The 11,971-nt window shown below is 37.4% G+C and overlaps 1 protein-coding gene and 1 long non-coding RNA gene across 2 annotated transcripts in view; one reads left to right on the forward strand and one right to left on the reverse strand.

Moving 5' to 3' along the window:
• Positions 1-200: 200 nt before the first annotated feature.
• PPAT (phosphoribosyl pyrophosphate amidotransferase) overlaps positions 201-11,971 on the reverse strand; it is a 43,895-nt gene continuing 32,124 nt past the window's right edge. The window contains exons 2-11 of the mRNA XM_068186792.1: positions 10,293-10,359; positions 9,276-9,482; positions 8,607-8,719; positions 8,342-8,487; positions 7,063-7,135; positions 5,639-5,790; positions 4,294-4,421; positions 3,768-3,989; positions 2,880-3,000; positions 201-1,626 (exon numbers count right to left, since the gene is read on the reverse strand). Of these exons, the coding sequence (XP_068042893.1) occupies positions 1,457-1,626; positions 2,880-3,000; positions 3,768-3,989; positions 4,294-4,421; positions 5,639-5,790; positions 7,063-7,135; positions 8,342-8,487; positions 8,607-8,719; positions 9,276-9,482; positions 10,293-10,359 (1,399 nt within the window). The 3' untranslated portion in view covers positions 201-1,456. The remainder of the gene's footprint in view (positions 1,627-2,879; positions 3,001-3,767; positions 3,990-4,293; positions 4,422-5,638; positions 5,791-7,062; positions 7,136-8,341; positions 8,488-8,606; positions 8,720-9,275; positions 9,483-10,292; positions 10,360-11,971) is intronic.
• On the forward strand, positions 3,000-4,415 carry LOC137472095 (uncharacterized). Its single transcript, XR_010998014.1, has 2 exons — positions 3,000-3,424; positions 3,458-4,415. It is a non-coding gene; the product is annotated as an uncharacterized lncRNA (long non-coding RNA).

Raw genomic sequence — 11,971 nt, forward strand, 5'->3', positions numbered from 1 at the left:
CAAGTGGTTCTGATTCCACTGCACAAGTCACAGTCCTGACTTCATTAGAGCACGTGTATTTACATGCTTTTTCAAACTAGGACTTTTCTGTTGTGATTGTCAATGAGGCACAATTGCTACAAATCCCACATAAACTCCCTTTTGAATTTATTCAGCAATCCTGTAATTCTCTACTATATGGAAAATGATGGGGAAGGAAGAAGCTCTTAAACTTTTCTATTTATTTTTTTTTAACAGTGTCACAAACAATTATAAGGCCAAAATACACAATATTAAATAGAAAACCTACAATTAAGTTGCTGGTATTCAGTGAGAAAGACTGAGGTATACAAACTATTTTTTAAATTGTGCGGAAATTTGCAATAGTTATGAAAAGGTGCTTTTCCATTTTCAGCTTGTTGTTCAATGTCCAAGTGATCTTCCTGTATACCAGTAACTGTAATTGTGACCAACTGAACACAATGCATTTAACAGTTAATGGTTCTTCAGAACAGTTGAATTTTTTTAAACATTACATTTATTCTAACAGCAGTAATGTAGTAAAATAAGACTGTGCCCAAAACAACTCATGATCTTCATTTGATATATCATTTTTACTGTTAAGTGTGGAAAGTTGTTTTTTTTTTTTTTTTAGTTTACTTTGGATGTTGACAAATGAAAAGTACACTTCAGAAATTGTCAAACTTATCCCAGAGAAAACAAGGCGTAAAACAGAAAAAAGAATGGCAGTGCCAATTATGTCTTTCTTCTTCCACACTATATTGGCAATTGACAGAATCACACAAAGATATGTAATTACATGAATTTAAAACTGAATTTTGAAGTTACAAAACTAGAGAGCTTTTGGCTGAGCATTTCCCTGAGTCTTCATTCTTAAAAATCATGTTAGACATCATATGCATAGGATCTGTTACAAAGGCCTCAATTAAAAAAGGCTGTATGAAGAAGTTTGATACTTCTATTCTTAAAAAGCCTAAGTAACAACTGCTGAGGAAGCAATTTGAGTCTTCAGAATCTGGTATTTTTCCTAAGGAGTAAAGCAAACTTCAGATACTTTTGCACTAAGACTTTGATAATTTGAAGTTACATCATCACACAATTTGTGCTTTGTGAACAAGTCTAATGGGGGAGCTTTTAGGGCAAGACCAAAACAACAAACTTTGGGACTGCTACATAATTAAAAAAACTTTGGTTTTTATAGCATTTTGCGAGAAAACAGAAGGCACAACTGTGCATTGAAACAACATGATTTTGCATTTTAATCTACTTCCATTGTTTTCATCAGCACATCAGACTTTCTGTAAGTCTTTGCTTAAAGATGTGTTTTAGTAACAGTAATTAGTTAGCTGTCATAGGCTTCTGTTTGACCTAAATGCAAGAAGGCTATTTAGCAAGAAGGCATCACTGAAAAAGGTACATTCAACAACATATGAACTGATGTCCATCCACTAAAAGTTCACCATTCTAGCTCAACGGGATAGTCTCCAGTGAGACACGCTGTGCAATGACCAAGCTTTCCCATAAATGCCTTGTGGGTTTTGGGGTTGTTGTCTTGTCTTGCTTTGATGCTTTCTTGCACAGATGATACCAGCCCTTCCACAGAAAGATAGACAACACTGTCTGCTCCTAGAGGAAATAAAGGATCATCAGTTAAAGCTGCAATATTGTAACAAATGCAATGCTCTTTGGAAATGTAGTCACATTATCATATAGTTTATGAAAGAGAATAACTGAAAAATGTTGAGATTGTAGTATGTCTTGCCCTGCTCAAATGCCCTTCTCCCTGCTTTGTGCAGGGAGCAGACTCACTGAAACCCAGACAGAGGTTCTGTTGGGAACAAATACTGACACATAACTGCAAACACAGAAGCAAAGTCCAGAGTGTGTACTAAGACTCCCTGAACTCCCTGTAGTCTCCCAGAGTTAACCTTAGTTCAGGTCTGGAAGTAGACGTGTACGTGGCTAGTGCTTCCCAAATCTGAGTACCAAGGACTACCAAGCCCCTCTGGGACCTGGAGGAGAGGAAGACCATCATGTTAAAAAAAAAAATCATTATGCACTTCATGCAAATTTTCTAGCAGTAGGAATATTTCATAGCCTTTTCATATCATTAGTTTTCTATCCTTTGCACTCATGTAGTGAATAATACTTAAAAACGAGATCCTACAAAATATTGAAATATTTTCATACACCTTCACAACAATTTGGAGGAAAAGATTCCCTCGCAGTAGACAGTGAAAGTAAATATTTAACACAGGAAATCAGAGTTTACAGTGGAACATAAACTGTCAATTTTTCTTTTGTTCTGCAGCAAACACGACTCAAAATTTCAGAAGGTTTTTAACATTCTTTGATTGGTTTCAAATGTCATTTCTTTCAAAGTGAAATATATAATGCAGTTAAAATTATTTACATAAATGTCAATTTGTAGAAAATTCAGGGGGTGTCTACAAGTTCTGAATATATTTTTATGAATATCTCATGCAAGTGAGATATTCATTATAGGACAGATTTTCACTACTTATTTTCTTCCTGGTGTTTTGACTGCAGTAGCTTCTTTTTGTCAAATTTCTCTGAAGGAGCTTTAAGTATTGGAAAGCTTTGTTGTCATACTTTATTTGCAACTTATGCTTATGCAATTATTCTAATACTTTTTGTGTTTTGACAAATACAGCTCCCTAAATGTGTTAAAAAAAAGAATGTAGCTGAACTGGTATGATCCACAGAGTACTCACAATGCAGAAACCTAGCTTACCAACCTTACAGTTCTTTAGTCTGTTTTGCCTGGTGCCTTGCTATGTTCTGCTTTATTTTGAAATAGATTATAAAATACAGTTGACAACTCTTACAAGAGGAAAAGAAATGAAAGTAGCATTTACCTATATAGTTTGCAAGATCATGAAATTCAGGTCTGTTGGCAATGAGTTCTTCTTTAGTTGGAATGTTTATTCCCATGTAACAAGGAAATCTTATAGGAGGTGAAGCTACACGGATGTGCACCTGAATAAAAATATTTTCAAAACAGGCTGATGATATAAGTTGATGGTCAGCAGATGATAAGAGCAAAGTCTCAATTCTATATAGTGATAATGAACAGAACACAGCGCTGCACAGAAATTATTGAAAGGTTAAAAGTAAGATAAAGTTTTTATCAGATGCCAACACAGCAGGAGAAGGTAAGACAGTTTTAGAATTGTTTTTTACAGTATTTCCTAATGTTCTTAGAAGGTTGCATCCTGATTTTACTTCTGTGGTGTTCAGTTCTTGATAAACAAGTTTCAGCTTACAAAATCAAACATTATACAGGACATTTTTGCTCCAGTGACTGACTTGCACACTGTTTTGCTTTAAAAAATCTTTGTCAATTAAAAAAAATGGTGGTCCAGTGACTTAAGATATGTGATATTTACAGCAGTATATGGTTGTATTCTTTGCACTTCTACAAGTCACACTGAAGGAATCCTTGGTTTTCTGATCTTAACTGATTTGTATTGCATTCTTTTTTTATTTGCCAGATAGTGCTTTGTAAGCAGAGACCTGTTCCTGTCACCTCAATCACCCAAAAGTCACACTCGTACAAAAGAACCTTCTTAACCTATCTTCACAATAAACACAGAGTAGCTATTGGTTTTTTCCACATTTGCCCTTTTAAATAAGGCAACAACGAACGTACAGTAAAATGAAGGCAAGCCCCTCTGCTTTAACCTCCCATCAACTTCTTTTTACATCTGTATTGTATGTATTGTACTGACTTAAAATTCACTTACCTCTTTGGCTCCTGATTCTCTCAGTAGTTTTATTATGGGTGAAATGGTATTGCCTCGCACAATTGAATCATCAATGATAACAACTCGCTTGCCTTTAAAATTATCAGACAGAACACCAAACTTCTTTGCAACACCAAGCTGCCGTAACCTCATATTTGGCTGGATAAATGTTCTCCCTACATATCGATTTTTACAGAGTACTTCAACATATGGTAATCCACACTGCAAACAGGAGACAGTTAAACAGAATTAATATAGAAGGACTTGTTAGTCTCAGTTACTGTTTTTTAAAGTGACCTTAGGACTTAGTATGACTTCACAGTAACCAAAAAGTGTTTAAATACCTTAATATAGAGGAATAATGAGAGAAAAAACAAGGCATGGGACTCAACAGGAGTAGCCTATGTACTGAAGATAGAGAGCTTTATCAGTGTGCAGCTCTAACAGCCCACATGATTATAGTCCATTACAAAAAGAGATGTGTATAAATATGCTTTGGGGGAAAAAAGAGCAAGGTAACATATACCTTTTGAGCATAGCCAAGAGCTGCTGGGGTTGCAGACTCTGGAACAGTGCTGACCAGGTCTGCTTCCACAGGTGCTTCAATAGCAAGCTGCTGCCCACATCTTTTGCGGACGGAATATACCATCTGACCTATGAACAGAAACAAGTGTTTTTCTTGGTATGCATGATGCACACTTCCTCTCAGTTTTCTCTGTGAATTTCTGTGTCAAGTTGTAGGCATATAAGTCAGTCAGAAAAGTTCCAGAAGTAATAAGCAGTTACTTGGATAAAGTCCCTTTTTATTTCCTTCCATAATGTCACATTCTAACATTCACATTCCTATCACTACATAGAAAACTAAAATCCAGTTTGCCCTAATTGAGTAACTAACTAAAGGTCCTGTGGTCCTAACAAAATCTATCTGCAGGAGGAAAGAAATAGAAATTATGCCTGCCTGTTCAAAACGTGCATATTCTATTTTTAGACTGCTTTTTCCAACAGACAAAATTTATGCAATCTTTCTGTCTGCTTCTGTCCACTTACTGACTTTGAATCTGTTAGCAAAATTCACCCTGAATTTAGTAAGGGGATAAGGGGACTCAGACAATCTTGTGAGGTCCTAAACAACTTGCAACATGGGAAAGAACTGGAAGTATTGTGATGATATGAGGCATAGCAAAAGCTACAGCAGCAGTACCAAGGAATGGGAGAAGTAAGGGTACTGAAGGGTAAAGTGATCGTGAAAGAAAAAGAATTTGGGGTGAAACTGGCTTTATAAGGGTGGGGAATTGTACTGGATCAATGGATAGCATATCCCTAAAAAGCAATGAAGAGTTATTTGCCAGACATGAGAATCCTGGCTAGTATTTTGAGAGCTTCTATTGAAATAATAATAAAAGCATTACACTGACAATGCCAAGTACTTAGATAATGCATAGATTTATGAGTTAAACTACAAGCATCTTCCTGAAATGACACTTTTTGCAAAGAAAAAAATCAAAATAAAGTGATTTTCTAAATCCTATTTCACCAGTCTAATTTTTAAAATGTTTCCCAAGACCCAGTAAAGTTCCTTTCTTCACTCTCTCACTTTTAAAAGATATTTCAACTACCTTAATCATGTTGGTGGCCCTTTTCATCCCTCCCATAGGAGTATGCAGGCAGCCTATCTGAGGCTGTATCCACATCCACAAACAGGAAGGTGATGTTACACACTCTTCCTGATGAGCTTTGCCAGCCCATTCTGTCCCAGCTGTGCTCTGTAAGCTTATATCCAGTGGTGCTCTACTATGATCCCAGAGTCACTGTGCTCCAGGAAAACATCTTGCACTGTTTAGGGAGGAGCTCTGTATGGAACATTTTCGTACCTTCAAAAATACTGTCTGGTCTTGCAAAATAAACGTATTCAAAGATGCAGAATGCTGACGGATCTCCTTCAGATCTTCGTACAACATCCAGTGTCTGGACATCATGTCTGGATATTTTCACAATCTCTCCAGGAAGGACCTCCCGATAGTACCTGGAAAAAGAAATACAGAGAAGTACGAAATGTCCTGAAGCTGGATGATAATTCTCAAGTACAAACAAGAGCCAACTGACAGAGAAAAATGTTTTAGAACATCCTAACATGACAACTTGTTTCTATCTTAGGGTTTGACCTAGAGCATTTTAAGACCAACATGCTAAGAGAACTGACCCTTACTAAAACAGTCTGAATTAATATTCAAAAGCTATAAATGAAATAAAAATACTAAACTTGGTACCAGAGAATTATGGTACTTGTCCTGTGTGTCAGACATACTGTCTTGAGATTGAATATATTTTAATAATATAGTCCTGTATCAATACTAGAGAACTTTTCTATGAAAGCTAATAAACCTTCCAGTGCAATATAAGAAATATAATCGAGAATAGAGGTGGTACCCAAAATAATCCTGGCTCACAAGCCAAATCTAGAGAAATATCTGTCTAGAGATGACAAATAGCTCCCCCCAAATGACATGAAGCTGACTAGAAATGTACCTTCTATTTCTCAAATCTGCAGAAGTATGGAATCGTTTAAGTATATTATGTTAAAGTGTTTAACCTTATTAAACATTTTTCTAGATTCTTTAGAGAGTCCTCAGGTGGCTATTCTAACATCTAAATCTATCCCAAAATATTGAAGTATTCTGGAGATACAAATCAGAGGCGAGCAAATCTGTTTATTCACTGGTCAGATACTAGCAGTAGCAGGCAGCACTAGCTACAGAAGTTTAGACAAAATTGCTTTATTGAAAACACACAGAATTCAGCTGATTGTCCTACATAGTGAGCTTTTCTTAACAGAAATTTCAAGGAAGTTTCAGAAAATAGTTAATTTTTTTTTTCTAACAGGGAGGCCAGCTTACCAGACAGCATATGCTACAACTCAGGTTATTTCAGACTGTGAACTACCAGTGTTTCTTTTCTGTAGGTGAAGAATTACTTTGTGATGCAACTATGCTGCTGAAAATGTGGGCAAAATGAATAAGTTATATGGGTAACCAGGTATAATGCAACAAGTAAGAGGCATTTACTTTGTGATAGTAGTTGTCTTTACTGTTACTTTCTGCACATATAATACTTTTTTCCCAATCACCTGTTTGAGAAAATAAACTGGCAAAAACCAGGACCAGCAAAAACATCCTCCACAGCAAACTAAACCTTGGTGTCTTTCATGGTATCATTATGATATTTGGCAACTTGGGATTTAATGTTTAATCACTGCCTAAGGAAGAGTTTTCAGTGAAGTAAGAATCAGGCCACTTACTCTGCACCAATAGACAAAAAGCTGCAGGACTCAGAAGAGACAACCCATCCTTCTGTTTCAGTGTTATCTTTTCCTGAAGTAAAAGATTTTGGTTAGAGACCCCAGTTTTTGCTACTATGACCCTCCACTATCACATTTTTGCTGCAGTATCTGGCTTGCTATGGTTTCCAAGTGTGCAATTAAAGACTATTGTAATTTCTAACTAAAATGTATAGCATTCCACTGTTTCCACCTTATTTAAAAAGTCCCAAACAAATCCACAAAACAAACATCATTATTCTAGGCAGAAGTGGAAGTAAAAGCATCATAAAGGGAAATAGTTCACGTAATTACCTTTGTTATCTCTGCACTATTTCAAACTTTTCAAATTCTAGTTCAGTGGCTTCAGATAGACATAATTACTTTTGTTCACACAAGAAACTCCTTACTTTTCCTATGCTAAATAGGTTAATAGAGAGATGCTTTTGATTACAATGGACACTGGATTGAATTCCAATGAGAGTTTTGAGAGTCAAAACCATAGGAAAGATATAATTGTGTCACATAGGGTAGGAATGTCTGTATGCTTTAAAAAATATTGGTAATTTTTCTTGTGGTTAAAATAACTCAGTTTTCTGAAGATATGGAAGCATTTACTACTTTGCCTTTGAATTATATTTGTTTAAAACAAGTGAAGATATTTAAATCTCACTTAATAGAAAATTGTTGATTTGCAGACTGAATAGGAACACAAGGAATTTTTCCCATAAACTGCTGTGAAATGGTCCAGTCACTACATGTGACTGGGTCGCTTGGAATTCAGAGATACACTGCAAGTAATCCAGCACCTTACTATAGGTAAGTGAAAAAAGGAAGAAACCTGACTTGATTCTAGACATTGTCCTGAGCAATTGGTTTTAAGTGGCCTGTCTTGAGCAGGAGATTTGGACCAATGACCTTCAGAGCTCCCTTCCAACTCAACACTTCTGTGATTCTGTTCATCCCTGCTTTCCTGTTTAAGCAATGAGAATTATTTGAATTGTATTACAGCTGGGATGCCTAATTGTGGCTATCATTAGGCCACTATGATTCCCTGCATCTAAAAATGGAATTTTGCACACTACCTATTGATTATTTTTTTTCTTACCAACTTTTTTTGTTTTGATTTTTCAAAACTGATTTTTGCATCACATATTCCTACTTACACCTCAGTAAGTGTAGCTTTATTTACTTATATCAGTGATTTCAAGCACACACTATGCATATGGAGATTCATACATTATATATATATAGAGTTTACCTTTTCCATTCATGTCCCCTACTGGAATAAGGCGACCAATGCAGAGCGGGCGATTCCCATATGGATCACGTACTGCATAGATTATGTCTTTATGCATAATTAGCAATGAATATGAAGTTGGAGTTTCCTTCATTAAGTTTTTTATTCTGGAATGAGACATAGGTGAACATAACCGTGTGCCACACCAACAGCTGTGTGCATTCACAGCTGCCCATCATGCCGAGGTGCAATGGCTGGTGTTGACCGTGAAGCCCATGCTCCTCACCTTGCCACCCAGTCGGCCGTATCGTCGTTTTCCAGCGGAGGTGTGAAAGCCAGCAGCTGGGTGATCAGTTCACTGTCAGAACTGGTCGACAGTCCCACACCGTGCCGCATAAGCTTTTAAGACACAAGCCAAAAGTGTTACCAGCATTAAAAAAACCATCTTGCAACACACTGCTCAGATTTGAACCTAACACCTTGGTGCAATGAGCAAACGTTTCACAGTGCTTCAGGTGATCACAGCAAAATAATGCAAAATTTATTCTAACAAACCAACTATGTAAAATGAGGTCAGACAATCTTCTACACTAGCACTACTTTTTTCCTTTTTCCTCTCATTCCTTTGCTCCGCATGCAACCAAAATAATGCCACCAATATTCAGGGCACAAATTCATGTTTGGGTGATTTAATTAGCTTTGTGCATGCTCTGGGAAGAGAGTTAAAATATAGAGGACAAAATATGAAATTGCCTATAAGAGATCAAGAAAGAGATATCAAAGCAGAATCCCCTTCACAGGATTTTTTCCCCCCAAAATGATTTATTTTGTTTAGGGAGCTCTTTCATAACCCAAAACAGTTCGATATTAAGGAAAAGTCACAGCAGCCATATTGGTCATTTCTGCCTCACACTCAGAAAGAAACAATGCCAGAGCTCCCAAAGGAGGCACTAACCTTCCTTCTGAGACGTGCAGCATTTGTTAGCTCCCCATTGTGTGCCACAGCGATCTTCCCGTGAAGAGTCTCTACAACAAAAGGCTGGCAGTTCTGAAGCTCAGAAATTCCTGAGGTGGAGTACCTCGTGTGCCCAATACCAAGGTTTGAAGGGTACAGCTTCTTCAGGCTGTCTGCACCGAAGACGTGATTTATAAGACCCATTCCCTTTGGGAGAAAAAAGAAAAAAAATGTTCTGTTGGCTTTATTTTCCTGGTGACTTTATAAGTTCTTCTGCTTAATGCTGATATAGTATTAATGGAACTTTAAGAAAAAGGCAAATAACCTGAAAGATATGGGAAAGAAAGGGAAGGAGCTGAGTAGGTCACAGTGCTAGATCACATCCCTTCAGTCCTCTTTTTAAATAAAGCAATCTACATTTTTGTGCTGAGGATTTTCATGGAACAATCTATTCCCTGACTAAAAATACTTTTAAGGCTGTGGTCATTACGTGTCTTGTAACATCCCCCATGATTCTCTCAGCTCGAGAAAGTCTGTGTGACCTTCTCAGGCCTCTATTCTGTCTTAGATTCTGTTTATTGCTACCTATGGGTAAAGTAGTGGCCACTTCCTTGAGTCTCACTAGTATAAGATTTAGTCATCCATCTTCTTGTGCATAGTCTGTAATAATATTTTTTTTTCTTTTTGAGATCAGGAAGAGCATCAGTCCTCTTCCAAATCTGCAGAGTTAACACCTGAGTTGCAGGGTGACTTTGGTAAAAAGTTTTTGTGACATCATTAGCATGCTCTGGGTAACTTCTGTGTGTCTGCCACTGTATGCACAGAAACACCTATCAGGACAACGTTGGCAGGTTTGTTTTAAACATGCACTCAAGACAGGTAACAAAACGAGATACTCTGACAAAATCAAAATAGCCCATCAAGCATGTTACTTTTTCTCTAACTACACTGTTTCTTAGCAGAAACTAACTAACATGCATCTCACTTAAGAATACAAAGCATTTATTTGCATTTTACCTTGTGCACTTTGAATGCCTGGGATGACTCGCCATCACTTGTCACAATTCCAGCGCTCTCCTGGCCCCTATGGACAAAATAAAATTAAAATAAAGCACTGACATGATTATGAAACACTTTAACATGCAGCAGATAGATGTTTTTTTTTAAATGGCATTTTAATGTAGGCTTATTTGTTTTATTTTCCAGACTCATAATTGCTGTGTTAATTGCAGGTTTCTTGCCTGTGTTATGCTTTTTTTCAAGACAGTCACATAAGGTTTGTGCCTAAGTCCACTAAATTCAGTGGGAATCTTTCCACCAATAACTACTGGCTCAAGCTCTTAATGGACTTCAATTTCAGTACGGGCATCATGTAAAAACAGATGCTTAATTGGAAAAAGCCATTTTTAGAGGCATAATGGTCTAGACGATAGTACTAGGTTCTGTAGTGCTATTCTATTTCTGCTATGGATTGTGAGATGTTATTAAAAACTGATGGTGTTGCTTAGGGGAATGGATTGTCTTTTCCACTAATCACCTATGCAGAAGCTTTTGCATTTTTGCACTTAGGCAGACAAGCTAGCATTTACACCTCTAAAAGCTACACAGGCCCTCTGACGAAAGCATCTGAGTGCATAAACCTAATGTGGGGCATCTCAGATTCTGAACTCAGGCAAAGTAAGTCTGATGTCCAAGTGTCACTGCAAATGGAAATACTTAAGTACATCAGCCTTGGGCTGGCAGTTGTGCCTTGTCGAGCAGAAGAGCTGATCGAGCAGCAATAAGTGTGCTTTCCCTGTCCTGCTGCCTGTCTTCCCCAGCCCTTCCCCCTGCTGGGTCCCCTGGGTGTACCCCAGATCCCCTGATGCTGCCCAGCCCAAGGCAGGCAGAACACTGTGCACCTGCCCACGGTATGCAATCCAGTCCTTACCCATCGGAAAGGTCTGCTTTGCAGACTGGACTGGTTTTTTTTCTTTAGTGGGTAACAGTGCAGGCTGCTCCGTCTCCCTTTAAAAGACTTCCTGAAATAAGGCAGTGTTGCCTTATTTCAACAAAACTGCTGCTATATGCCTGCCTGTGCCTGTAATACTCATCAGGACTGGGGTGGACAGGTGAGCTCCTGCCCACTCTCATATATATTAATGTCTGAATAGGAAAGATGTTTTTCTTAAAAAGTGAAAGACAATTAATGTCCGATTTGTGCATTGGACAGGTTTAACTCAGTTGAAGTCACTGGAATTATTTATTACAAGCAACAATAGAATTGGGCACAAAAATCAATAGAATGGATGCTAATCTACAACTGACTCATTACCAATTTTCTCCAATTCATAAAATTCCTTTATTTGTTATCAGTCCCAGTCGGATGTAAAGCAAACATTTTGAAGAATGCTTGCTTACAGAAAGCCAAACAAACCAAACTTCCAACATATCTGAAGAAATTTACCCTGTTAGTGACACAGTTCTTCAAAGAAAATAATCAAGAGACGAGGACATTCTTTAAGCCATTTACTTTAACTCAGGAAGATGTTCTATCTATAAACACAAAGACTGCTTACGGGCTGATGCTCTGCATTCAGCAACTTGTAATTGCAATGTTAATATTACAGGAAATTTCCGTTTTAACACTGTCACAGGCTCTTTAAATAGTAACTAAATCACTAGGAGGAGGGAAGCAGACACCCCAAGGAAGGCCC

Source organism: Anomalospiza imberbis, chromosome 4 (assembly GCF_031753505.1).
Source record: "Anomalospiza imberbis isolate Cuckoo-Finch-1a 21T00152 chromosome 4, ASM3175350v1, whole genome shotgun sequence".
Lineage (NCBI taxonomy): Eukaryota > Metazoa > Chordata > Aves > Passeriformes > Viduidae > Anomalospiza > Anomalospiza imberbis.